General features: G+C 41.1%; 1 protein-coding gene across 1 annotated transcript in view; it reads right to left on the bottom strand.

Moving 5' to 3' along the window:
* LOC125885254 (alpha-tectorin-like) overlaps positions 1-24,030 on the bottom strand; it is a 30,660-nt gene extending 6,630 nt beyond the window's left edge. The window contains exons 1-11 of the mRNA XM_049570804.1: positions 23,963-24,030; positions 19,908-20,460; positions 19,605-19,779; positions 11,842-11,924; positions 9,127-9,201; positions 7,773-7,887; positions 4,497-4,541; positions 2,389-2,495; positions 2,190-2,273; positions 1,117-1,225; positions 833-959 (exon numbers count right to left, since the gene is read on the bottom strand). Of these exons, the coding sequence (XP_049426761.1) occupies positions 833-959; positions 1,117-1,225; positions 2,190-2,273; positions 2,389-2,495; positions 4,497-4,541; positions 7,773-7,887; positions 9,127-9,201; positions 11,842-11,924; positions 19,605-19,779; positions 19,908-20,460; positions 23,963-24,030 (1,541 nt within the window). The remainder of the gene's footprint in view (positions 1-832; positions 960-1,116; positions 1,226-2,189; positions 2,274-2,388; positions 2,496-4,496; positions 4,542-7,772; positions 7,888-9,126; positions 9,202-11,841; positions 11,925-19,604; positions 19,780-19,907; positions 20,461-23,962) is intronic.
* Between the last annotated feature and the right edge of the window lie 3,373 nt (positions 24,031-27,403).

The raw sequence follows: 27,403 nt of genomic DNA, 5'->3' as shown, positions 1-27,403 counted from the left end.
TCCACCAATTATACACATAAAGATTTCAGTCTGTGGAAACACTTGTATAATGTCTATAATAATTTCTCTCTGATAACTCTTAAATCATAAGTAGGTCTTAATAATACATATCTTTATTTAGACCAAGCTGGGACCATGGGGTGCTATTGGGTTGCATTATGGAAAATGAGGTGTTTTTTAAGATTGATTCTGCTGCTCTGATTAAATCATTCCTTTATCTTTAATACTTCGGTACAGCTCCTCTCTGATGACTTAAGTATGTCTAAAATGGTGACCATGAGTGAAAAGGACTATCTGTAACTCTGAACTTTGAAGAAATATATCATAATAATAGCTGTTGTCACAAAGGTCAGTGTTTACGACCCTAACCCTTCCAGACAGATATCCAGACAAAAACAATCTTGAAAATCACTCAGCGAGTTAAGAAAAACCAACTCAAACCTTTTGAGCAATATTGGATTAAAAAAAAAGGCTGTACTGCAACCCCAGTCCAAAGGTTTACTGATTACAGTAATTATTATCATTATTATTCATAACAGTGTGAAAGATCTGCTGCATCGACTTTTATTCTTTTTATAAACTGTCCATTATCAATCTGTCAGTGTTATGGAAGTGAGATTTAATTGGTGGAGTCTTGTTTTAAGTTTTATCGACTGAAGCATTAATGAAGCATTAATCAGCCATGGATAGATTTTTTTAAATCAAAAAGATCCATAATAATAATAATTCTCAGGTGATGTTTGTCTGAATACAAGTCGCCTTCAGTCCACTTCATCAAAATCACTTGGTCAAACCTTTATTCAAACTTCAGATATAAAGCAAACATACGTACACGCCAGCCGCGCAAGTCTCAAAAGTGTCACAAGCGTCTGTTGCCGAGGCAGTTCCGACTAAAACATCGCAGGTTACGTCAGAGCAGGTAGAGCTCTCGTACATACCGTCACGTTTCACAGCAACCCCTGGGAGGTGATGGGAGGTTAATGAAATTAGTTTAATATAAAACTTCATCGAAATGTAAGAAAAGGAAATAACAGTAATTTTAAATGATCACAGTTTAGTTTTGAGGATCCCTGAAGAGTCCCAGTCTCTTCTTTGGGAAACACCACGTTTACCTACCAGAATATCTGCATCCACTTATGTCTATGTAGTCTCCAGCACTTAGAGTATCGCTAGTAAAAACTTTAGAAGCCACAACACTGCCTCCACTTCTTGCAGACACCTCAAACTAGAAAAAGATGAGAAAACAGTAGACATCCAGGTAAACACTGTAACACTGAGTGAGCAGTTTCATACTTGAGTGGTGGCTGTATGAGCAGACGCTTCAGTTCCTACACAGCTACATAAATCTGAGGGGGGAGGTAAAATCCAAGAGCAGCACTTGCCTCTCCAATATGTTTATTTCTGATCAACTTTTTTGGCCACTTGAGTGGAAAAAGAGACCACAAACAAACACGCAGCCACCCTGGTCATGTACATCCAATATTCAGTCTACCTTTAGCTCTGTTCTGGTCACTACCAACTCCTCGTTAGCTGCTAAATGTTTCACTTGATCATCTGCTGGTGTCTGAATGTTTGTGCGTTCTCTGTGCGTTTACACAATGAGTGACCACTCTCTTTTTACACTTATGTTCAGAATACATTTTGGTTCCCTGAAACTGTGAGACGGTGTATTAAATGAAGTCTAACATGGATGTAAATACCCTACAAAATAAAAGTTGAAAGTCAAATACTACATGAATGTGTCACTGCATTATTGTTATATCACTGTGTTGTATATTATCAATGAGAAACTCTTTAAAATTAAATTCCTAAATTGCTTATCCTCACAACCAAAAAATAACATGATTTGATGGTAATGTGTTATTACCTATGTAATTAAAGTATTAGAAAATTTTTAAAAAAAGATATTTGTAAATGACTTCATAGACAGCAATAGCAAAATTATGACCTTACAAAACATGTCACAAGTATCCGGTCCAGTATGCATGCCACTAGTGTATTAAAAGAATATATACATATACATATATTGTATCAATATCCTGTGAACTCTGCAGTGATTAACCTCTCGCTGAATGTTGGACTCTGACATCACAGCCTGAGGTCACCATCAAGTTCAGTCGCCATAAAGCAGATTGGTTTAAAGACAAAAGTTATCTCTGAGACCAAAGTTATGTCTTACATATACTTACCAAAGAAGGGACATCTGAAATCATATGGACTGTTTCAAATTTTAGAGCTGCTTGTGAGACAGCTTTGTAGAGTGTGAGTTGCACCTGAAGGCATCAACAGACAACAAACAGGAAATATCAGGAAATGACCATCATTTTATTTTCTACAAAATGTTCAATAGTCAATTAATCTAAAATCTTAAAACGAATGATGACTCACGTCTTGGGTGGGTGATTTGAATTTCAGCACAGTATAGCAGCTTGCTTCTTCTGTGATAACTGGAAAAAGCCCTGGCAGTGACACGGACTCGGGATAGCCTATCTTCTCTATGGTGGAGGTTAACACAAATCCCATAAAAATGCAGTCCTCTGTAATTTCAGATGATTGGTCATCTACAAAACAAGCCAAAGCTGTTTTATCTTCTGAGTTTACAGCCACCTGTGAAAACAGAGAGACGCCATATATGAAGTAACAACAATATTAAGTGTTTTCAAGACAGCATTTGAGTTAAAAACAGCATCTTTTCATCTCATCAAATATGTCAGTAAAGGATTCATTCAAAAATGTGCTCTGTGACACAATATTATGTTTTTTAATCTATGTAATTACAGTTTTTATTTTCTATAATTACTGCCATTTCTAACACTGGATAGTTTTACTCTTTGTGGCTAATAAGAGTTAGACAAAGTTCTGTTTTATGGCTCTTTTTGAAGCTCTTGAGGGTTTCCTGGAGAGGGAAAACAAACACAATATTCTGAAAATGTTGTTTCACTCAGCTCTTACGTTGAGTTTAATAACAGATTTCTGGAGGAACTGCTCCATTTAAACCCAAGTAACCAGTGTTTATTCTTTCATTTCATATCTTTCATCTGTTATTCTTTATTTTTTATACAACAGCATGTTGAATTAAACACTTGTCTGTTGACAAGTTGCACATTTTTGTAATTCAGCTGACCTGCTACACACAGACCAAAGACTTCTGGTTACACTCGCTTAGCAATTAATTGTGAGCTATCAATTGTAAATGTACCTACTGAACTCTTTAACTGAAAGTGCCTCGTAACATGGTTCTTCAATGAGGAAAATATTGGAAAGTTATGAGGAATTTACCACTTAGATGTCTTTTGAATGTAACAATGAGACAGGAAAATTCACTCTGTTGATACTATGTTTTAATTATTAAGCTTAAGATAACAGGTCACAGTATTGCTCTGTTTTAAGAGACACAAGCCACTCTGTCAAGAGTCACTGTCTTAATATTATAATTAATAATATAATAATATAACAGGTTATATGAAGACTTTACAGGCTACTCTTTAGTATTTAAAGTCATAAAATTGGCCCCACTTTTACCCTCTTGCTGTGAGGCGACAGTGCTAACCACTGCACCACCGTGCATTAATTATATTATTCTGAAATGGCCTGCTCTGTATGATGAGCACTTTAACTTCAGTAAAATTTTAAATGCAGGTTTTGTACTTGTAACAAAGTATTTCTACACTGTGGTATTACTACTTCTACTAAAGTAAGACATCTAAAAACGTGTCCCACTGCCGGCTGCTGGTTGTAGCTTCACATTTACTCCACAAATATGACAGACTCAAACGTCTCATTGAACTCTCAGCAAAAACAAACAAAAAACAAATAAAATCTGTGATAGACATGTTAGCTAACAGACAGTCATCAGCAGTCAACCAGTCTGTTTGTTAGATAACAACAGTAGAGGAAAAGATGACTTTCTCAGAAATGTTTTAATATCACTCACATTTATCTTGGAGTATAGTGTTCCATAATAGTTGATGGAACAACTGCTGATATCAAACTCTTCAGCCTGAGACGGACGAAAGCTTGCAGCAACTACAGCATGAATATAAAGGAAAAAGAAACATTCTGCATCAAGACCAACTTTATAATTCAAGCTTCAGACATTCATCCGCACAGTCAATTCTGGGTGTAAAACACTGAACCAAATATTTTCCTTCAGTGTGAATTACAACAGGAGGTGGCTTCATTCTAACAGCAGTATTTCATTCATCAATGTAAAAACTAAAAGTTAATAAACTTGATCAATGAAATAAAATTGCCCAACTTGACTCATGTTAATTATGCACCCTTGATTCATTCATGTTGACACATTTGGTTTAAAGGCAGAAGTGAAAAAGCTGCTGTGTGACTATCTCAGCTTTGAACCTTTGCAGTGTCACTGTGATGAATGAAAAAAGGATTTTACCTTTAAATTAATTTGGCAGGAAATTAAGGTCGTCATTAAATGTCTTTAAAATAGAGGCTATATTCCAAAGCACTGAAACTTTTCAGTGGCTGCTTACCTGCCAGCAGGAGGAGCAGTGCACCTGGCTTCACCATGATGGAGCCTGGGAGAAACAGTTCACATAGTAGGTGGGAAAACGAGTTATTTAATCCCTTCAATAAATTACAACCAAAATGATTCTGTAAATGCAGAAGCATCTTCTACATGAAGCTGAGACGGCAGAGACGGGAAAAGAGTGCATCTTATCTTACCCTGTGGAGGTTGGGGGGAGCAGCAGGTGGGTGAAGCTCTGCAGGTGGAGGTGGGTGTTGAACCGCTCTGGGAGGTTTCAGCTCTGGGGCAGATGTGCCTGCTGTGTGTCTGTCTCTGCCTCTTTTTATGCAGTTTTTTAAAATCAGTCACACCCCCGAAAGCTGACGTAAGTTTGAGACTCCTGGAAAGCTTCAACTCACCAAACTGGCTTTGTGCGACCTTTAGCAGTGACAGTAAGAGCGACTGCTTTTTTGTTTTTTAACTATTTTTGAGAAGCCCATGAGAAGATATTCTCCTGTGTGACCTGCTTCATATGACAAAAGTAAACATTGTTCCACCAAATCTCTAAAGGCTTTTGATGTTTTTGTTGTATGGTGAATGTTCCGGTACAATTCACTGAGAAAACAACAACAAATAAACAAACAAAAAAAACCTATAAAACAAATATTCTCTGTCAAATATGCTGAATTCAGCAAATATTATGGGTACAAAGTGTCTTTATTTATTACTATATATTATTATATACAAACCCCAGTCTGGCTTTGCTATATTCAGTCCCCGCCCCTGTGAGCTCTGATGGATTGTTTAATGTATGGATTGTTAGATAGAGGTGTGAGCATGTGTGGTGCATCATGGCTGTAGAGAAAACAACAAGCATTGATGTTCTTAGCTCGACACAAACACAGAAAGGTGTTTATCTAGTCTCTGTAAATCACCCATAAAATTAAACATCCCGTCCTGTCTCTGATGACGTGCACTTAGATGTGACGTTTCCTCCGCCTTCACACTTGCCACAGATTTTAATTAAAAATTCCCAAAGACGTCACTCTGTCATAGTGAGCAAAATAATCTGTGCAATTGTTGTACTAAAAATAGCTCCCTTTGATGCAAAGTGTACAGCAAAAGTACATACTAGTTGTGTTGAGTACTTGACTTATCACATGTTACTGGACGAGTTCATAGAAATGCACCACATGTCTTATAAGATGAGCAGGTTGTGTCGTCCCAGACACATTCCCATGTCAATCACTCATCTTAGTGATCCTCAAAGGCAACATTTTCTAATGCTGCAATTATCAGTGCTATTGTCATGGCAGAGATGAATTCCATACATACAAAGCTCACACGATGCACAGAGATGTACAGAATGTGCGTACTGTACTCTCAATAATTACATGACAGACAGGAACAAGAATGACTCCTACTCATACCTACCTACACATCTGAGCTCCCTCATCAATCAAAGAGGTATCACTGTACGCTTTGCAGAAAGTTTTTACTAGCGTCTGGTTCCTTTAATGTTACTGCATGCACTGATCCTATTTTATTGCCAGTGGGTGAAGAGGTTGTAATCTCAGAAACTAAAGCATGTGGAGTGACTGCTATGTACAGGGCTCAGGCTTGATTTTCCTTTAAAATCCAAAGGAGGTGATATTATGAAATCCGATCTGATCCCTGAGCGCCGGATCAGCAAACCTCTGTTGCTGCAGATACACCGATTACACCCGGCTGTGAACCCTGGAGCTGGGGTTCGCACTGGCTGAATTGGAGGTGTTACAGCAGCAAAGATCCAAGCTGCCGTCGCTCTCCTCCCAAGTACATTGTGTCCTACTGGCAGGGAGTGAGGCAAAGAGTCAGCAGGCTGTACTGGCTAGTTAATTCTTCTCTTATTTGCTGGCTGATAAACAGTAAACCAATCAAATTCTGTGCAACATACCAGAATTTCAGTGCTGGAAAACACTATAGTGTCTCAGTGTTGAAGCGCCATGGTCTACGCCCTGCCTGTTCTTATCTCTTGAACATGTCGTGCTCTTTTTCCAGGTCTGTGCCCACTGGAGTGACACAAGACTGGTGAGAAGGGGTTGGGTGTATGTCAGCTGTATTGCACCTGATACAACTCTGGGTGAAGTGCACCAACATGTCTCTGTGCTCCTTGAAGACCTGGGAAACCTGCTTATCATTTGGGTATCCTGGGGCCCCCCAACTCCTCCGCTGTGGCAGCCTAGGTTATAAAGCAACAGGTGGGCTATGGCCTCTAACCTTTAGCTCAATATGAGTGTGTCTGGGGTGATGTTATGTTGTGACCGGGCGTTCATTCAATGGGCTCCACCCACTGTACCCACAGTGTCCAGTAGAGGGTGTGGCCTGTGTGAGATGGACTGAAGGTTATGATAGTGTAACACTAGTTCTATTAGCACAGGCCAGGCCCTCGTCCTGGAGGCCCTGTCGCTCCCTCGCCAGTCGCTGTAGAGGATGAGTGATGGTCTGCACATGTTTGGGCAGGCATGTCCTAATTGGCCGGCTACTTTCATGCAAATCTCAATGGGCGAATGCGTGCCTAGCATCAGAGGAGTATTACCCACACCTGCTACTCAGTAACCATTCACAGGCACTCAAACACAGAAGGAACAGCCATTGGAAGCAGTTTGGGGTTGAGTATCTTAAGGTGTACTTACACATGCTGTTCAACTGTCGTAACAATGATGCCATCCTTATATGCAAAACAGACGGCTGTATGTACAACATTCTTTGGTTTGTGACTATTTATTAACTACTGATTCAACGGTTTCTGCCGCACAGGATTAGAGAGAAGGGTAAATTACAAATGCCACTGACAACTTATTTTATTCGTGGCAAATTCCGAGCAAGAAATGAGAATGAGTGAACCAAAATGGGCTGGTCTAATACCTGGAGGCAGGCACATGCACAAACAGGCACACGTCCTTTATGCATTTTTTTGTAAATTTTTCTTTCAATTTTCTATTTTTGATTTGTTTCAAATTTGGCCCATGGCATCAATTCTCAATTAAAACTGTTTGCGGTCTAATACTGAGAGACTGCATGAGCTCACGCAGCAGCATCCACATCTCCCTGACCTGCCTTCATTGGTGACAGCCAGCCAGGTATTGTGTTTGCCCTGAGCCTTGGCATTGTTTATCACCGCTGTGGAATTAAACCACTGGGTGAAGGGGTGTTAAACAAATATAAATATGTAAGTAAGAAAAAGTTGCACAACCGTTTGTAACTTTACCTTTTACAAATGAATCCAACAGGGATGCTCTTATTTTGCTTCAGCAGCTACCCTCCAAAACACCTGTGCACGGTCCTGTCTGGAGGACTGATGAGGAAAGTGGGGACAGGTGAGTAGATGGTTGGGCAGTCTGGTGATGGGGACAGGAGGGAAACTCTGAGGGCATCTGGTGGATGGAAGGAGAGTGGCAGAGGTTTGGTTTGGAGAATTAGAAATATGGCTGGAGAGGAGGGACAGACAGACGAACTGTGACGATACAATAATTACAAAAGAACACACAAGTCTCTCGTTGTAAATCTAAATGATACCGAAGATGAAGCAGTGATTGTCTTTAACGACACAAACAAGAATCATTCCAATACCTGCACATCTTTGTACTTTTTTAACTGACAGGAAGTTGTGATATGCAGTTCCTTTAAAGGTTCTGTCTTTAACTTCATAGATGGATTCATCAGAGTTTACGTTTATACATTACATCGACAATGTCAGGACTGCAGCTCCAGGTGACAAATTGAAGAGAGTACTTGACTTATCACATGTTACTGGACGAGTTCATAGAAATGCACCACGTGTCTTATAAGATGAGCAGGTTGTGTCGTCCCAGACACATTCCCATGTCAATCACTCATCTTAGTGATCCTCAAAGGCAACATTTTCTAATGCTGCAATTATCAGTGCTATTGTCGTGGCAGAGATGAATTCCATACATACAAAGCTCACACGATGCACAGAGATGTACAGAATGTGTGTGCTGTACATGACAGACAGGAACAAGAATGACTCCTACTCATACCTACCTACACATCTGAGCTCCCTCATCAATCAAAGAGGTGTCACTGTACGCTTTGTACCTTTTTTAATTGACAGAAAGTTTTCATTAGCTTCTGGTTCCTTTAAAGTTACTGTATGTAACTGTATACATGCAATGATTCTACTTTACGGCCAGTGGGCGAGCAGGTTGTAATGCAACCCTAAACTAAGACTGTCCCCTCCTTTTGTGCTTGCCTATGAAACCATAGTGGCTGACCTCCATGCAGGGGCGCCGCCAGGAATTTTGGGCCCCATGAAAAAAAAAATCACATTGGGCCCCCCTTGTGCAGCTGTTGTCTTAACTCTGAAGGCTTGCAACTGTCCTGCTTCTTGTAGTTCAATACTGCCAGTACAATATTTACTGCTAGTGAGTTGTACATGCAACAGTCTGCATACAGTATTTGATGCAAGATTAAAAGCCGCCTTAAAAAATGTGCTGAAGGCCATCTTTTACAGTCTGAATGTAATTTTTATTTTTAAATCCCAAAATGGAAAGTTCTCTTAACATTAATGAAAGACTTAAAGAACTTAAATATACATTAACTTTTCAATCAAACACTCCCTGCAGTGATGCTAACTGGCATGTGTTGCTCACCTTCTTCATTGGGGCGGGTAGAGGTACAGTTATGGGCAGACAGGGCTGCTGCTGCTGACTCATCTGTGGTTGAGTCTGGTGAAAGGGGCGGGGACATCTGGTTTAATATGAATATCTTGCTAAACACTGATTAAATGTAGAGTAAAAGGAATGTAGGCTAACACTAGTCTGTAGCTAGCTTATTTCTCTATGGACATTAAGCTAATCTCTACCACTCACAGAGTATAGGCTACCTACTTTTCTTGGAGAAACACTGGGTCACATCTCGACACCCTTTCTTTCGCCTCTCCTCTCTCTCCTTTCTCTCTTTCCTTTTGTTAAAACCAGATTTTCTTTTAGTGCTAGCCTAGCTAGCATGATGACTGTAGCGTTCTAGGCAGCTGCTGACTGCTACTAGGCACCGTCACCGTCAGTGCGCTCAGGCAGGATCTGTTTTTACACTTGGCAATTAACATTCTGCCCAGGGACTGCAGTTGAAAATTAGCTAATCAGCTATAAACTGGCACATTTACAGCAATGTTCATCAATGTGCACTGTCCCTGAACAAATAAACTTGAACTTGAACTTGAACTTGAAAGCATTTTCAAGCATACAGGGGGGTGCTCAGTCAATATGAATGTTTAGTTTTGGTCAATAGGGATATTTAACTTTTTCTCCCGAAAACAAGTAAAAATGAAGAGATCATTAATTTTATCACTATACTTGAAATTTTTTTTAATAATGATGGTTTAATAATTCTATATTAATTTTTACCTATTTGGAATCGTCCTAACTTTTCCCCCCTATACGGCGCCACTGCCTTTAGAGAAGGACACGGGCTGAATTTTCCTGGAAAGTCCAAAGAATTTGACATCATGGGCATTCCCTTGTGTTCAGCTGGATTGCAGCACCAACAGTGTGCAACAGCAGCAAATGTTAGCTAAAAGATGGAGTTCAATACCATCAACAAATGATTGGTACTCAGCAGAGTCCACGCATGCTGTTTCTGTTTTGTACATTTTGCAGCGGCAGTCCGGCAGAGACAGACCATCACTTGGCGTCTGGTAGAAACCTGAATTCAGCCAGAGCAACATTATGCCCCCGAGCACCGGGTATCTTGTCTGATTACTGATGTAGCAAAACACTGTCTTGAGTGATGAATGTCATTTGATTCGCCCAGACTCCAGCCCTCATCTGGCTGGTAATTTAACAAGCTCGCCATGTGCAAATGAATTTATCAGCTAACGTTACAAAGCAACTGATACCATATCAATGCCCCGTAGCTTAGTTAAACCCGGTGCGGTACCTTAGCTTGCTTGCTCACTAACGTTAAGGCCCAATCCCAATACACCCCTTAACCCTACCCCTCCGTTTTGCACGTTCACGCATAGGGGTAGGGATGTCCCCATTCTCATTGAGGCAGAGGGGAAGGGCCGAGTGCTAGGGTTTTTTTAGAGGCACACTTCAAAGCGAGTGCTACGAGAAATCTCCCAGAATGCCTTGTGAGTCACCGGCACGATGGCAGGGAAGGCTTCAGAGGCAATGAAAGAAAACCACAAATGTAAGTATTTTCTTCGTAACTAAAGATTTAAAGACTGTGATAACCATCGGAAATGTCGTTTCAATGTATTATATACATTTGTTCTAACAAACAAATCAAAACAAAAATCGCTACTTGTGAGGTTTCCCCGGCAACATACTCGTCGCGTCTTTTTATGACGTCATTGACAACAAATGATGACATTTCCAGGTATGAAGGGTTGTCCCATTTCATAGGGGACAACAAGGGGGTAGGGGTAGGGGTAGGGGTAGGGGCGAAAATGAGAAATGGGATTGGGCCTATACCTCTGTACCTTTCACCATAATTTGTCACCTGTCAATGGCTCAGTGAGTCCTTCCAGATTTATTGTTCATGATGGCTGCTTACCCAAACTACAAATCTGTTCCAAAGACATAGATGTTTTTAAATCTTGATTAGCCCTCTCTCATTCCCAGTGTTTAAGAACCGATGGATTTCCTGCTCAAGTCACCGTTGATTTTCCCATCAGCTTTTCTTACAAAATGCATATCAAAATGTAATTTGGTCCACTGTTACATCCCTGAAGTCAAAGTCAAAGTTAAGACAGTTGACACACACACATAGAGAGCCTTGATGACAAGACTAGAAAACACATTTACATAAATCAGTTGGCTTTTGGCTTCAGATCAGGTTTCTTAAAAATGAGAACGAGTCATTGAAATCAACTTGATACAAAATTGGAAACCAACCAATCTACCCTCCAGACTACAAAGTAGGCCTGTGTCTCCTCTCCTCTCAACTTGTTCTTCTCTTCTCCTCTTTCTTTTATAAAAAGTCATGTGATAATTATTATAACGATCTTCTAAATAAGCCTTAAGTATTCTTAAAGAATGCCAGAGAGGAGACACATGCACCCCGCGCTCCTCCTCTGCCCTCTTTACACAGCGCAGCCCAAAACTGCATGTCATTTTTGTTGAATTTAATTATCAGAGATGTTTTGGTTTAAAAAGACTTGTGGAAGCAGGGAAGCAATTTCAGCGTCTGTTGGTGAAGCTGCATAGGCCAGAGTGTTGGAAGGACACAGTGTGGTTTTACGCCACACTGTCATACTTGTTGTTAAACTACATGAGACTGGTTGTATTGAGATGTTTTAATAGTGGTTGAATTTCACAGCAGAGACAAAGAATGCGGAGGCTTAGGGCAAACACAGTCGTTACCTGGCTGTCCACGACACCAGATGAGGGCGACGTGATGCTGCTCTGCAGGGCGCTTGATTTGCCTGCAGCTGCCACAAGGGAAACTGAACAGGGAGGGGCAGGGGCTCAACTGAAACGCAGTCGTCGGGCAAACAACACACTTTTAATTGAGCCATGGGCCAAATTTAAAAACTAAAATATCAAATTGTTAAAAAGAAAGAAACTTGCAAAAAAAAGCCACTTATCTAGACACAGGGCAAAAGGGCAGGTGCTTGAACACCACCTGGGGTCTATCTGTGCACGTGCCATCACCACACCTTCTGAGTTTGTTGTTGACTGCTCCAGTGGAGGCATGTCGCTGTCTCCCCTGACAGAAAGGTCTCTCTGATGATGCAAGCAGTGTGTGTGTCTGCAGCAGAGAGCTGTGACCGGGGAGAGCCTCCTGTAGATGTTGTGGGGACGTTTTTGCATCAACTTTCATGTCAAAGCATTTTTGTTGGATGGTTCTTACAGCAGAGGACACAGAGTTAACAGCAACCGTTGCCTCCATCCAGGCCATAAACGGCCCTTGGGGTGGGCCCGTAGAAAGAGCGTGCCCTTGCAAGTGACTCAGACTGCCACCTTGGAAATGCTGTAAACCTGTGTTCAAAGATAGAAGATAAATAAATAATATAGTACTTTATAAATGATGCTGTTTGCTATATATGTCCTCAAAAAGGCAAACCCATCGGCCTTATGTTTTCTTCTCAAGTTATGAGAGTAATCAACGAGTGAAATGTTACCAGGGGAGTTTGAAGAAATGCATCGTGTCAGCAGGCTCATCTCTTCCTCCCCTCTGTCTTCTGTTTGTCTTCTTCTACATTCACATGTCAATCACTGGTCCTAAAAATCTCCCATGACAACATTCTCTCATAGTCAGCTAAGCCCTTAGGGGCTACACATACACGTTTCAATGATCTGTATAATTATGATGCTGCACATATCTTCGTAACACACAAAGGGTTCAGTATGTACAAATGTACATACGCATACCCCAACGCACGCACGCACACACACACACACACACACACACACACACACACACACACACACACACACACGCTTGCTACCTTAGCTCAAACGTCGTCTATCACAGCCTGGGTCACGGGGTCTGATGGAGGCTGTTTGGGGGCTCAGAGCCAGGACACTGAGTAACGTTTCGTGCGTCAGGCTCTTCATCAGACTTTCAAGACAAAGGGTGCCCCCATCTTAAATACATACATGACGTGGTCACATGATGCAATGATACGTTACGGGACCAGAGAAAAAGAAGGAAAAACAATGTCCTCCTGTCAGAAATGTCCAACATAGTGCAAATAAAACACAGAAAAACCACAATGCAAAAAACAGATGAATCTATGTGCCAGCGTGTACACACAGACACACACAACCCTGTCTGTGAATGCACAATAGATCATCCACACATCAGTAGACCCACATACACAGCAACAGTGTCCAGACACCAGTGCAAACTGTTTGAATCCTCTTTCAGGGTTGGAACTTTGCGGCCTTTATGCCACAGCATCACACAAAGACATGCATATCTCTGCTTCTGAACATGATATTTTCATGTAATTTATGTCTAAACATTAGTATTCTGGGATGTTTGTCACATAAAACGTTCAGATATGACCTGCTCTGAACGAATATGTACCCCTAACCCTAAAATGACCTTATTTAAAATCCAAACAAAGTCAATAAAACTAGGTTATAAAGCATATTATCATTTAATTTTCTGCACATGCAAATTTGTTTGTCCATGAAAACCATGATGCATATGAGCACTCAGACCTTTAATGAGACCAAACCTGACACAGGCCTCAACTTCTTAATTCTTTTAACGTTGGTGCCACCGAAGGTTGAAATGTGCGACTAAGCTGCCACGTGGGAAGGATTATTATGTTGACATATTATCATCAGATAAAGCATTTTTCGTAGTGCTAAACTATAATTTGCCACCTTGGGTGGTACCAGTCTGACCTGGGCCCATAAAACACTCATGATGTTTTCAACCGTAACAAATAGAAGTTTCTCTGTTTGCACCGTATGGCTTTCCTATCCCATGTAATTCTGGCACATCACTATGAGGCACAGCGTTCCTTATTGCTTTTGCAATTTATTTACATTTAAATAAATTGTTTTCAGTGAATGGAATAAAAATAGGACGATGCCAGATTAAAGATGCTGATAGAATAGTTCATTAGAGTCCAGTAGAGCAGCTGTTGGTAGAACCAGTCAGCTCACACACACTCTGTATCTCCACATCAACCCTGCCCTTCACCTCCCCCGCACTACAGTCCCCTACATAACTCTCACACCTACACCGATGATGATGACGTTATAGATACTAAATATATGCAGAGTCATTTATGCCCAGTTTAGATGCACCCATAGGAGCAGTGTGGCAAAAAAATGGTTGTTGGGTGCCTCAAATACAGGAACAATACATCAGAGTATCCTCTTAAAAAGTGCTTCGTTGGAAATATTGAGCGCAAAGACTTTGGAAAAGACCCCAAATATGTTGGATAGGTGAGCCAATATTAACATCATTTCACCTACATCATGTAACTGTGAAAGGAATAATAATGTTTCACTAACTCCATGAAGGTACTTTTATCACATGATGCAGGAGGGTATTAGGACCAATCAGGGGTGGATTTAGTCATTTTGGGGCCCAAGGCGAAGACAGGCATGGGGCCCTCCACATCCTTTTCTTGATCCTGTTATTGTTGTGGTGCTGAAATGAGAAGATAACACACAAAACAACAACAACAGGTGACTTATACAGATACATACATTTATACAGAATACACGTGTATTATTTTTTACCTTTTGTCCCTCTCTCTTCCTGTCCCTTTTTTCTTTTGTTCCTTTTTCTTGTAGTCTTTGTATTTATCTCCCTTTTGTCCTTGTCTTTGTTTCACTCTCCCTTCCTCTTATGTCATAACAATTTACCCCTTGGACAGTTTTGATAACGTTACTCACAAGTTGGTTGTTGCTGGTGGTGATGGTGAAAAAACTAGTGACTTTTGGAAATTTTGGAACAAGCTTTCTTCTCTCCTTCTTCTTTCTTCTTTTTTCAGCTCCACTGGGGTAACTTCTTTTCATTGTTTTCAACTTCGTCAATGTCAATGTCAGCTGTATTTATATAGCACCTTTAAAACAGCCAACCAAAGTGCTTTACAGTTAAAATAAGCAAAAACAACAACACACAAAAACATTTATACAGTGAAATATAACAAAGGTAAAAGAACCAACAGAGGTGACTGTACTCTACCAAAGGCCAAGGTGAACAAGTGAGTCTTGAGCAGTGATTTAAAAGTGGAGAGGCTATTCGCAGTCCGCACAGTCAACAGTAATGCGTTCCACAGAGTGGGAGCCGCGACTGCAAAGGTTCGATCTCCTCTGGTTTTTAATAGTGACCGAGGAACATCCAAGACCATCTGATTCACTGATCTGAAGGCTCTGGAGGGCCGATGCAACTCAACAAGGTCAGATAGGTATTCCGGGGCTAGCCCATTCAGAGACTTAAAAACAGACGAAAGAATCTTAAAATAAATCCTGTACCTAACCGGAAGCCAGTTAGTAGTGAAGTGAAGAGAGCACCGGAGTTATGTGCTCGCGTTTCTTTGTCCCAGTTAGGAGACGAGCTGCTGCATTTTGAACAAGCTGCAGGCGGTTAAGCTCTGACTGCTCAATGCCGACGTACAGGGAGTTGCAATAATCTAAGTGAGAGGTAATAAAAGCATGGATAACTTTTTTGAGGTCTTTCTGGCTTAGATAGGGTTTAACTTTGGATAGAAACCTCAGCTGAAAAAAGCTAGACTTGACCACTGAGCTGACCTGTTTGTCTAGCTTAAAAATACCATCAATAATCACACCAAGATTCCTGGCGTGGAATCTCATGTAAGGTGCTAGTGGGCCCAGGGAGCTGGCAAGGACCTGAACCAGATCAGGGCGACCGAACAGGACAACCTCTGTTTTGTTTTCATTTAATTTCAAGAAGTTTAAATCCATCCATGTTTTGATGTCACTTATGCAGTTTAGCACGGCCTGAAGGGAATCTTTGGACGGAATCTTTAACGGCAAATACACCTGCACGTCATCAGCAAAGCAGTGAAAGTGAATACCATGCTTCCTAAATATTGACCCCAGGGGTAGCATATAAAGAGAGAACAATAGGGGGCCCAGAACTGACCCCTGTGGGACCCCGCAGGTCAGAGGGCCACTGAGGAGGAAAACTGCCCCATAATAACAGAAAAGGATCTGTCCGAGAGGTACGATTTAACTTAAAACAACGCCTATTATACCTACACAATGCTCTAGGCGTGACAGGAGAATTGTGTGATCCACTGTGTCAAATGCCGCTGTTAGGTCTAGAAAAATTAAAATGGCACAGTTACCAGAATCAAGGTTCAACAAAAGATCATTAAAAACTTTTAAAAGAGCAGTTTCCATGCTGTAAAGAGGCTTAAAACCAGACTGAACTGTTCACAAACGTTGGCCCCTTTTAAAAATTCTTGGAGTTGGTTCAAAACGACTTTCTCTAAAACCTTGGAATCAAAAACATAAATAATGTGCGCAAATAAGAAAAAACTCTATTAAACATAAATGTATGAGGAGTTTCATGGGGCCCTCAGAAACTTGGGGCCCCAGACAACCACCTAGTTTTGCCTAATGGTAAGTCCGCCACAACAACTATGAAACATTACTGTTGCAGTTCTCCTGGGTTGGGCCCATTTGTGAGTCAGATTGACTCAATAATCATATTTCTCACCTGTGTCTCATGATTTTTTTTTTGTTAAGGGTCATTCAAAACATGTGAAAACATATTTCTGTGAAAACAGAAACAAAGGACAAATCCCACCCCATATTGATCCAGTAAGGGACGATTTCATGTTACATGTGACGGGACGGGTGGCAACCCTAGTTCGATCGCGGCTACAGAGTGCAATTCCTACATTTCTGGAAAACACTTGCGGGTTTCATATGTTTGATTTCAACATTTCTAAAAGTGATGTAGTGTGTGAGCTGATTTTATCACTGGAAGGTGAAGGGGAAGGTGGATGGCCTGAAACCTAGGCAAGACGCCTGCCAAGCTGCAGATCACTGTTTAAGACCAACAGATAACAAAACATGTTGCTCATTAGTGACACATCGTTGCATTTAAAGCAATGATTGTGCTTTAATTTTCAGTTTAACAAACATAGGCACATATTAACCACAGCGTTGTTGAAATGTGAAGTTTCAACATATCTGCTACGTAACACTCATTTATGCAGATTTTCCCTTTAATTTGTCACCTGTCTGCAGGTCAGTGAGTCAGGAAAACATGAGTTCCTTCTAGATTTACTGTTCATGATGGCAAACTGCCATCTGTTCATCACCCAAACTGCAACTGCAAAGCCTTCTCTCATTCCCAACATTTGAGAACTGATGGATATCGTGGTCATGTCACTGTTGATTCTTTTATCACCTGTTCCTTATAAATCATTCCTAAAAGCACATCAATATGTCATTAGCTCTCCCATTATGGAGTCAAAACTGCAGCTACAGGTGACAAAGTAAAGAGAGAAATCAACTAATCAAAAGTTACCAGATGAGTTTGTAGGGCTGCGTCATGTTGTTTCAAATAGTTTGGTTCAGTGGGTTCACCTGTCGCTCCCTTCTGTCACCTCTGTGATTTTGTTTCTTCTGCGCTCACATGTTCTTCGCAGGCTCCTATTAAAAATCCCCCAAAACAACATTCTCTCACAGTGAGTTTTACCCTGAGGGGCTTGGTGTGCTTCAAACACCTGTAAATGCCAAAGGCACATTCCTGGTGCACAGGGTATATGCAAATGTACAGAGTGTTTGCATTTCCCTGAAATGACAGACAGACAGAAACATCGGTCATTGTGACACATACAGTATGTACCTACTGACCTGAGCTCCCTTATCAATGAAATGAGAATAGCTCTACATTTTGTACTTGTATAACTGAGAGATTTTTTTATCAGCTTCTGGTTCTTCTAAAGATATAAAAAGATTGAACTGTATAACTTTCTCGGGGCAAACTTCATTTAGACAGTGAGGGTATTGTGTGTGTGTGTGTGGTATTCTGCAAGTACAGTTTTTGTTTATCTAAGCCAACTTATGTGTATTCATGTCAGTTAAGTGTGAATATGGTTGGTCACATCACTTCCCTTGAATTGCAAACTGCAGGGTCAATTGTATGGTTGTGTACCCGGCTGTAAAATGTTCTTTGTGAAAACCAATAAACATATATAGTAAAGAAACAAAGGACTCAGGCGAACTTCCCGGAAAAATCCAAAGGCTGTGATGTCATGCTGCTCCCGAGTGTCTTGCCATGCAGCAGCTTGAATTCAGCCAAAGCAAGACGCAGTCGGTCTTGCACCAGGGGTCTGATCCTCTGCCCTCATGAGTGTCCACAGCTACATCGGTTAAGATCTGAGCTGCCATCACTGTCCCAACATTACAGGAAGCACCGACATGTGAAATATATTGTGAGATTGAGGTTTTCGCTTGCTAATGTTAGCTTGCATGCTAACGCAGATGAATTACTTCTTGGCTAACGCAGTGAATACTGTCTTGAACGATTAATATCATTTAATCCGTCCAGAGATGGCTGAAAACTTGGCCAGTTTACCATGTGCAAATTACTTTATCAGCTAATGTTATGGAGCAACCGAGACCAGATCAATGCAACACAGCTAAGCTACAGCTAGCTCACTACCTTGGCTTGCTTTGTTGCTAATATTATAGCTAGTAAAGTACTATGTGGGTAATATGTTAGTTTGTAGCTTGCTAAATTGCTTACCCAGCTAATGTGATTTATAATACTACCTTATATTTATGACAAAGGATTTTAATGATACAAATTACTTTCCAGCGGCAGCCTGTGGACTGACCTCTATGCCAATTTTGCCCCGAGACTTAGACTTACTTTATTCGTCCCAGAGGGAAATTCGTTTCCACTAACTGTACATTTACAGAGATCGATCACGGATATCACAGGCACAGACGTATCACAGACATGACAAAACATCACATGTTCATTTACAGGGGTGGACACTTTGAGTCAATGGGATCTCTTGTTCAGCATCGTCAGGCTCTCCCCAAGTCGAGCTTTTCTAAATTTGAGAGTTCAGTACCGGTGTCCTGTTCGATTGATTTTGCAAAGCGTGTATTGGACCTGTTATTTAACTCTGTGAGGTTGGGTGTGGGAAGACCAATGATTTTGGAAGTGGGGTATGTGATGTGTGTGTCAGTTTGGCCTGATTGGTGACAGAAAGCATGGTGAAGAAACATGTGGAACAGTACAGAAGGATTGGTTGAATGATGCTTTGGTACAGAAGTAGCAGTAGATGGGGTGCGACAGAGTCCTTTGAGTTTTGGGATAGCTGACAGTCTTTTTTTGTATCTCTCTGGTGTGCTGATTGAAATTGAGTTTATTGTCCAGAGTTACGCCCGGGTATTTAAAACTGTCCACTGTGTCAGCTGTTTGATTGTCAATGATGATGGGGGTCATTATTTCTTTGATTTTACTGACGTTGATGTGAAGATGGCTGTCCATACACCACTGAGTGAAGTGTGTGACTGTGTTGTGATAAACCAGAGCAGAGAGGTTGTCAGAGAGAAGTGCAAGAATGGCCGTGTCGTCTGAACATTTCAGATAGGTTGCGGTAGGTGATGGGCTTATGCAGTCACTGGTGTAGAGAGTATACAGGAAGAGCTCAGCACACATCCCTGTGGAGCTCCGGTGTTGATCGTGAGTCCAGGGGATGTGGCTGAGCCCACCCTCACTGCTTGCAGTCTGTCAGTGAGGAAGTTGTGGATGAGATGGATCAGATGGGGGGAATGTTGATATGGTGCAGTTTCTGGATCAACAGGTGTTTCTGGATCGTTTTGAAGGTGGAACTGAAGTCCACAAAGAGAATTCTCACAAAGTTACCTGGTGAGTCCACAATTGACAACTGGTTGGCTTATTCTTGTCTCATTTGTATTGGGATAAACAATTTCAGTGATGTATTGTAGACAAAGATTACAGGCAGGTCCACAGGTAACAGACTGACAGACAGGTCCACAGGTAACAGACTGACAGGCAGGTCCACAGGTAACAGGCTGACAGACAGGTCCACAGGTAACAGGCTGACAGACAGGTCCACAGGTAACAGACTGACAGACAGGTCCACAGGTAACAGGCTGACAGACAGGTCCACAGGTAACAGGCTGACAGACAGGTCCACAGGTAACAGACTGACAGGCAGGTCCACAGGTAACAGGCTGACAGGTAACAGACTGACAGACAGGTCCACAGGTAACAGGCTGACAGACAGGTCCACAGGTAACAGACTGACAGACAGGTCCACAGGTAACAGGCTGACAGACAGGTCCACAGGTAACAGACTGACAGGCAGGTCCACAGGTAACAGGCTGACAGGTAACAGACTGACAGGCAGGTCCACAGGTAACAGGCTGACAGGTAACAGACTGACAGACAGGTCCACAGGTAACAGGCTGACAGACAGGTCCACAGGTAACAGACTGACAGACAGGTCCACAGGTAACAGACTGACAGACAGGTCCACAGGTAACAGGCTGACAGACAGGTCCACAGGTAACTTACAGGTAAGATGCTTGAAAAAAAGAAGCAGCACAAAACAAGAAAGCAACTGGGACAAACTGACAACATGTGGAGGACTGATGACAGAAGTGGGGACAGGTGGGTGGATGGATGCACAGTCAGGTGATAGGGAAAGGAGTGAAACTCTGAGGCCATCTGGTGGATGGAAAGAGAATGGCAGACATTTGTTTTGGAGATGTAGAAATGTGACTGGAGAGGAGGGACAGACCGTGACAATATGATTATTAGCAAACAAGAAGCAAGTCCCTCATTCCAAATCTAAATGGTGCCTCAAGATTAAACAGTATTTGTCTTCAAGGATACACCCTACATGAACAGTAACGCTCACTGTTGGTAGTGTCCTCTGACATCCACAAGATGTCCCTATTGGACCAGAAAACACAAACTCAAAACAGGACCACAACCTAAAAACACATGTCATCCTGGAGTTATAAATGTGTCTTCAGGCTCAACGTCTTCCACAACAACTATTATCCATCACCATTGACATTTGTGTTTATTTATATTTTCTCACTGACCATATTTCAACATGTTTATGTCTAAAGAGTCACTCTTCACCGTTACAAATGACAAAACATGTTTCTTTTGTTTCCTTCATTATGAGTCCCTGAGAATGACTCCTATGATTCTATGGTCCTGGTAAAATACGGCATTTGACATGATAAATACAGGATGTTTATCTCATGTGAATCTTCTTTGACATGTCATTTGACTTTTTTCCCACCATGTTTCCCAGAATCATGGATGGACTACTGAACGGGCCAACTGGGCCGAGGACCACTCAGCTGCTAACTCTGTTAAACCACACAGAGAGAACAATTTCCTCTGACTGACATCATCAGAGAACAGCACCACAAAGACTGCATCTCCAACCACAATTCTTCTAAGCCAGGCTAATCTACCATGGAAGACCGCTGGCTAACAAGCAACACAACGAAGCAATTCAACAAAGCATAGACTGGTAACGTTACAACTGGCCATAGCACAAGAACAACAGTCCAGGCTAAGCAAGACTGGTAACTTTTGTCAGTGCATGTGGACATATATTTATTTGATGTTTTTTGTTTGTTTTAATGTTGTGCTCTCTTTGTAGTTAGGTTATTGGGTAGTTGGCTTTGCTTCAGCAAAGTTAATATTAGCTGACTAACACTTCACACAGACAGAACCTTACTTACAAAGAATCATCCCGTTTACTAACCCAGCACCTTTATATAACATAAAAACACACATGTACTCATTTAATTTGGCTTTCAACATAACTATACTCAGAGAGGGAACCCAGTGAACACTTTGAACATTTCCACTGTTCTATTATTTTCCTACCGACCACATGTTTCAGTCATCTTCTTCTAGTTTTCTGGTTGAACCCCTATTCAGTTAAACAAATAAGTATATAGAAGTGAGTGAGCATAAACACTCACACACTTTATACTTATTTGTTTAATTGAACAGGGGTTCAAGCCCGAGGAGCTGAAACCCTATTGTTTTTTTTCCCTGTATTATTATTTTTTGTTATTATTATTATTCAGAAATGTTTGTGCAAATTCCTGAGAGATGGGTCATCATACAGACATGATTTTCCGCCACACTGAATTTTTTGAAAAACAGTCTTTTGACATCTCCTCCTAAGGCGTAGGTCTGATTTGTACCAGTGTCTCTAGGAATCATCGTAGGATGAAGCTTATCACAAGTGGCCAACAGCTTTTTGATATGTCATTGTGTTTGATGATATTGACCAATGAACTTTAGAGGGGGCGTGGCTCAGCACATCAATGGCATTTACTCCTTAACCGTTACACCAATCATCACAAAACTTATAGGACCTGTACACAAATGTACGTGAATCACACCCTGAAAGGTTTATTCAGATCGACCACAAGGGGGTGCTACACATGCAAAAACTTTTTTATCTTGTAATCAGCTCGAGAGATTTGTACGAAATTCGGTTTGCATCAGTAAGGGTCACGTCTCAGTTGATGCATACATTTTGGAGATTATTGTGTAAATGGTGTGGCTTATTACAATAAATCTAAATTTCAAGACATTTCACATTCCATACTTCAATCAATCATAATAAATCACCAGTGTGTCCTACAGAGCTGAAATTTTTCAGCACATCCACTGAATTAAAACAAAACTTTGCCATGCTGCAGCTTGTAGTTGATTCAGGAGTCCGTCACGCTACATTTTTAAGAATATGGAATATGAATCTCTATCTTCAAAAGTCTACATTCAAATGTGAGCAAAATTGACACAGACATTCTTCCCATACTAGAAATCACATGTTTTAAATAGTGTTCAGATCAGTTTAACAGTTAGCCTGCACTGATATTCAACATGTTGTTGTAGTTTGTACTGTACGCACAACGTTTCTGTGTCGTCTTATTTTCAACCAAATGTCACCAAAATATTTGACAATATACCTGAAATCAGCAGAATGATGTGAGAACTGTTATTGATATCTATATATTTTGTTTTCAATGACCAATAAACTTTAGAGGAGGCGTGGCTTAGCTCAAAACTCCACAACCTTTGAGCCAATCATCACAACCCTCTCAAGTAATGCTGTCAGAGGTACCAGAAACACATCCTGAAAGTTTGGTTTAAATTGACCACTAGGGGGCAACACAAATGCACAAAAGAAATAAATAAAAATGTCTGTGGGATAACATCAGACTAGAAATCGGAAACTGATTGTCACATTATCACAAAAGTTGCAGGGTATGTTGAATAATAATGATGAACCACATGTGTTAAATTATTTTGAAAAAGGGTTTGTTCACACATCATCAAACTCTGTGGGCTTTTTAACTCAGCCATTAAAACAGGTCCCCAAAATGTTCCTGCTGTTGACCAATCGGAAGCAACTGTGTTTCTTAAGAAGAGCGTGGCCCAGTAAAGATTTGGATGTAAGTAAATGACTGTCTCTCTGATGATCATAAAACCTTTTCTTTATGTCTAATGCAGGCACGCTAAATTGTCAAAGATCTTGATCCTACCCAGCATTCAACTTTTAAAGGTCTGTGCTGGCTTGAACCTCAGAATTGCCGCTTTTCTCTATATTATGTCTTTGTTTTTGTGTGCTTTCTTTTCAATCAATGTTTTTTAGGATCAAACTCGCTTAGTCGTGGGGAGAATTATCACATGGTGTCAACCACAAATATGAACACCATAAGAAATTAATCTACAGTACTTTCAGGACAAGAAATAAATATTAAACATAAAACAGCGATTACCTGATGAGCACAGTACCAGCACGCTGACGACCGGTTCACCACATTTCAATCTGCTTGTGTTTCGTTACAGATGTTCTGTCCACAATGTTGTTCTTAAAGAGTCTGAAAAACACCAAAGCAGAGACAGAATAATATGTCTTACGGTCTTCTTTGAACTAATCTAAGGTTATTAATGATCTGTGTTAGCCTATGATGTCTTCATACATGTATGCTCACGTACCTCACAGTGTGAATGGAGAGGTTGGCGGAGACCAGTTGGAGTAACGTGTCCATGGAAGCATCAGCCATGTTCTTGTGACTCACAGGTACATTTATTACTGTGCGTTCTATCAGCCGGCTGCTGCTGGAGGCAGAGCAGGTACCGTCCAAGCACACGTTATGTTCACTTGTGTTTCAGTCTGCTCAGACCAGCTCGTCACGAGACACCTCAGACCTCTCCAAAATCACTACAGCAACAAAAAACAACTTATGTTTTGCTTTTGCTTCTTCAGTCAGTCAAAATCCTCTGGTCATCACCAGGTATGTGCACCGTATCATCTCTAATGAAGCACAGCTGAGTATCTGCAGTAATTATTTCAGTTTTCTCACCCTGCAGCATAACTGACCGTCCTCTACACACAGAGCATGTCACAGAGGAGAGCTCTAAGAATTATAAACTGATCACCATGAACCATATTATTCATGAACCTATGTGCTCTCAAATGTAGACATTTGGTGGACTGTAAAACTGCACAGTTAATGCACAGAGTCAAAAGTAAGATGCTTCCAGAAGTCGTATCAAATCATAGCTCATCTTCAGTCTTGATTTTCCTGAAGGAATTTACAGAGAAAATAAATGAATGGCAGGATAAAGAGAGTACAGTGGAGATACGGTCTGTTTTCTGTACTGCAGTTTTATAGACACAGCCCTGATAGAATAGTCTGTTCTAAAGTTTGTCACATCATAAACACACTGACAGGAACTTGAGTCTCTCCTGAAATGCAAAAGCAACATCATCTGCCTTTGAAAGCATGTCTGGGGGAATCTATAATAAATGTGGGGTGCCGTAAGCAGTAGAGTTGGTGGATTTCCAGTTTTGCCGGTCAGGTGTACGAGCTTAAACAGGTTTGAATTCATGCAAACCAGCTGAACCCACATTTGTCATTATGGCACGTTCTGGCAAATTTCAAAGCAGCCTACATCATTAATGTGTAGATAACCAGCAGAGTTTAGCTATAAAATGTGTTTTTTCTGTTTTAAAAAGTAATATTACAAACGTAGGAATGCTTTGATCTGGAGTGCACGACTGATAGGCCTATGAGGTTTGTTTGCATGATGTGACAAATGATATGAGAGAGAGAGAGAGAGAGATGGAGAAAACAGTAATGTAACCTTGCAGCAACCTGCAGCTCATAATTTGCAATTTTTAGCTACACAATTACACACACACACACACACACACACACACACACACACACACACAATATTTTTGTAGTATCTATACAGCCACAGCCTCCAGACATCCATATCAACACTAACGTAGCATCTATTTTAAATAAAGGGCGGGGCTTTGAGTTTGAACGATGCTGCGCTTTAGCCAATCACAATGGAGGGGGTGGGGCCGAGACGTGCAGGTGTCCCCAGGAAATGTGTACCTACCAAAACGCCGTCTCGTCAACGTGAAAAAAATATTTTTTCAAGCGGATGTCTTAGTTACAACATGATTGAGCTAACTGGAGCAGTTTCATGTCGTATCTGACAACGGGAGGCTTTTAACAGATGACGTCCTGATGTTAGCTTTGCTGCTGCTGCAGCCACTGATGCTTTCTAGATATTGTGATTTCCCAAAACTGAATAAATACCACACATAGCAACACAAAACTGCTTTGCTAGCTCAATCATGTTGTAACTAAGATATCTGCTGGAAAAAATGTTTTTTTCACGGACCGTTTATTGAGTTACTGAGTTAGTACAGACGCCGCTAATGGCCAACAGCTAATGGCTAGCCCAGCTAATCTACAATAACCATGTTATTAATTACAAAACGTGCACACAGAAATAGTAACGTTTGTTCAATCATTGTGTTTATAGACTTTACAAACATCATATACATACAGTACAGGCCAAAAGTTTGGACACACCTTCTCATTCAATGCGTTTTCTTTATTTTCATGACTATTTACATTGTAGATTCTCACTGAAGGCATCAAAACTATGAATGAACACATGTGGAGTTATGTACTTAACAAAAAAAGGTGAAATAACTGAAAACATGTTTTATATTCTAGTTTCTTCAAAATAGCCACCCTTTGCTCTGATTACTGCTTTGCACACTCTTGGCATTCTCTCCATGAGCTTCAAGAGGTAGTCACCTGAAATGGTTTTCCAACAGTCTTGAAGGAGTTCCCAGAGGTGTTTAGCACTTGTTGGCCCCTTTGCCTTCACTCTGCGGTCCAGCTCACCCCAAACCATCTCCATTGGGTTCAGGTCCGGTGACTGTGGAGGCCAGGTCATCTGCCGCAGCACTCCATCACTCTCCTTCTTGGTCAAATAGCCCTTACACAGCCTGGAGGTGTGTTTGGGGTCATTGTCCTGTTGAAAAATGATCTTCCAACTAAACGCAAACCGGATGGGATGGCATGTCGCTGCAGGATGCTGTGGTAGCCATGCTGGTTCAGTGTGCCTTCAATTTTGAATAAATCCCCAACAGTGTCACCAGCAAAACACCCCACACCATCACACCTCCTCCTCCATGCTTCACAGTGGGAACCAGGCATGTGGAATCCATCCGTTCACCTTTTCTGCGTCTCACAAAGACACAACGGTTGGAACCAGAGATCTCAAATTTGGACTCATCAGACCAAAGCACAGATTTCCACTGGTCTAATGTCCATTCCTTGTGTTTCTTGGCCCAAACAAATCTCTTCTGCTTGTTGCCTCTCCTTAGCAGTGGTTTCCTAGCAGCTATTTGACCATGAAGGCCTGATTCGCGTAGTCTCCTCTTAACAGTTGTTCTAGAGATGGGTCTGCTGCTAGAACTCTGTGTGGCATTCATCTGGTCTCTGATCTGAGCTGCTGTTAACTTGCCATTTCTGAGGCTGGTGACTCGGATGAACTTATCCTCAGAAGCAGAGGTGACTCTTGGTCTTCCTTTCCTGGTCGGTCCTCATGTGTGCCAGTTTCATGTAGCGCTTTGATGGTTTTTATGACTCCACTTGGGGACACATTTAAAGTTTTTGCAATTTTCCGGACTGACTGACCTTCATTTCTTAAAGTAATGATGGCCACTGGTTTTTCTTTAGTTAGCTGATTGGTTCTTGCCATAATATGAATTTTAACAGTTGTCCAATAGGGCTGTCGGCTGTGTATTAACCTGACTTCTGCACAACACAACTGATGGTCCCAACCCCATTGATAAAGCAAGAAATTCCACTAATTAACCCTGATAAGGCACACCTGTGAAGTGGAAACCATTTCAGGTGACTACCTCTTGAAGCTCATGGAGAGAATGCCAAGAGTGTGCAAAGCAGTAATCAGAGCAAAGGGTGGCTATTTTGAAGAAACTAGAATATAAAACATGTTTTCAGTTATTTCACCTTTTTTTGTTATACATTAACTCCACATGTGTTCATTCATAGTTTTGATGCCTTCAGTGAGAATCTACAATGTAAATAGTCATGA

The sequence above is a fragment of the Epinephelus fuscoguttatus genome, linkage group LG24 (assembly GCF_011397635.1).
Source record: "Epinephelus fuscoguttatus linkage group LG24, E.fuscoguttatus.final_Chr_v1".
NCBI lineage: Eukaryota > Metazoa > Chordata > Actinopteri > Perciformes > Serranidae > Epinephelus > Epinephelus fuscoguttatus.
Note: the sequence above shows the minus strand (reverse complement) of the source record. Positions and strands in the feature narration are given on the sequence as shown.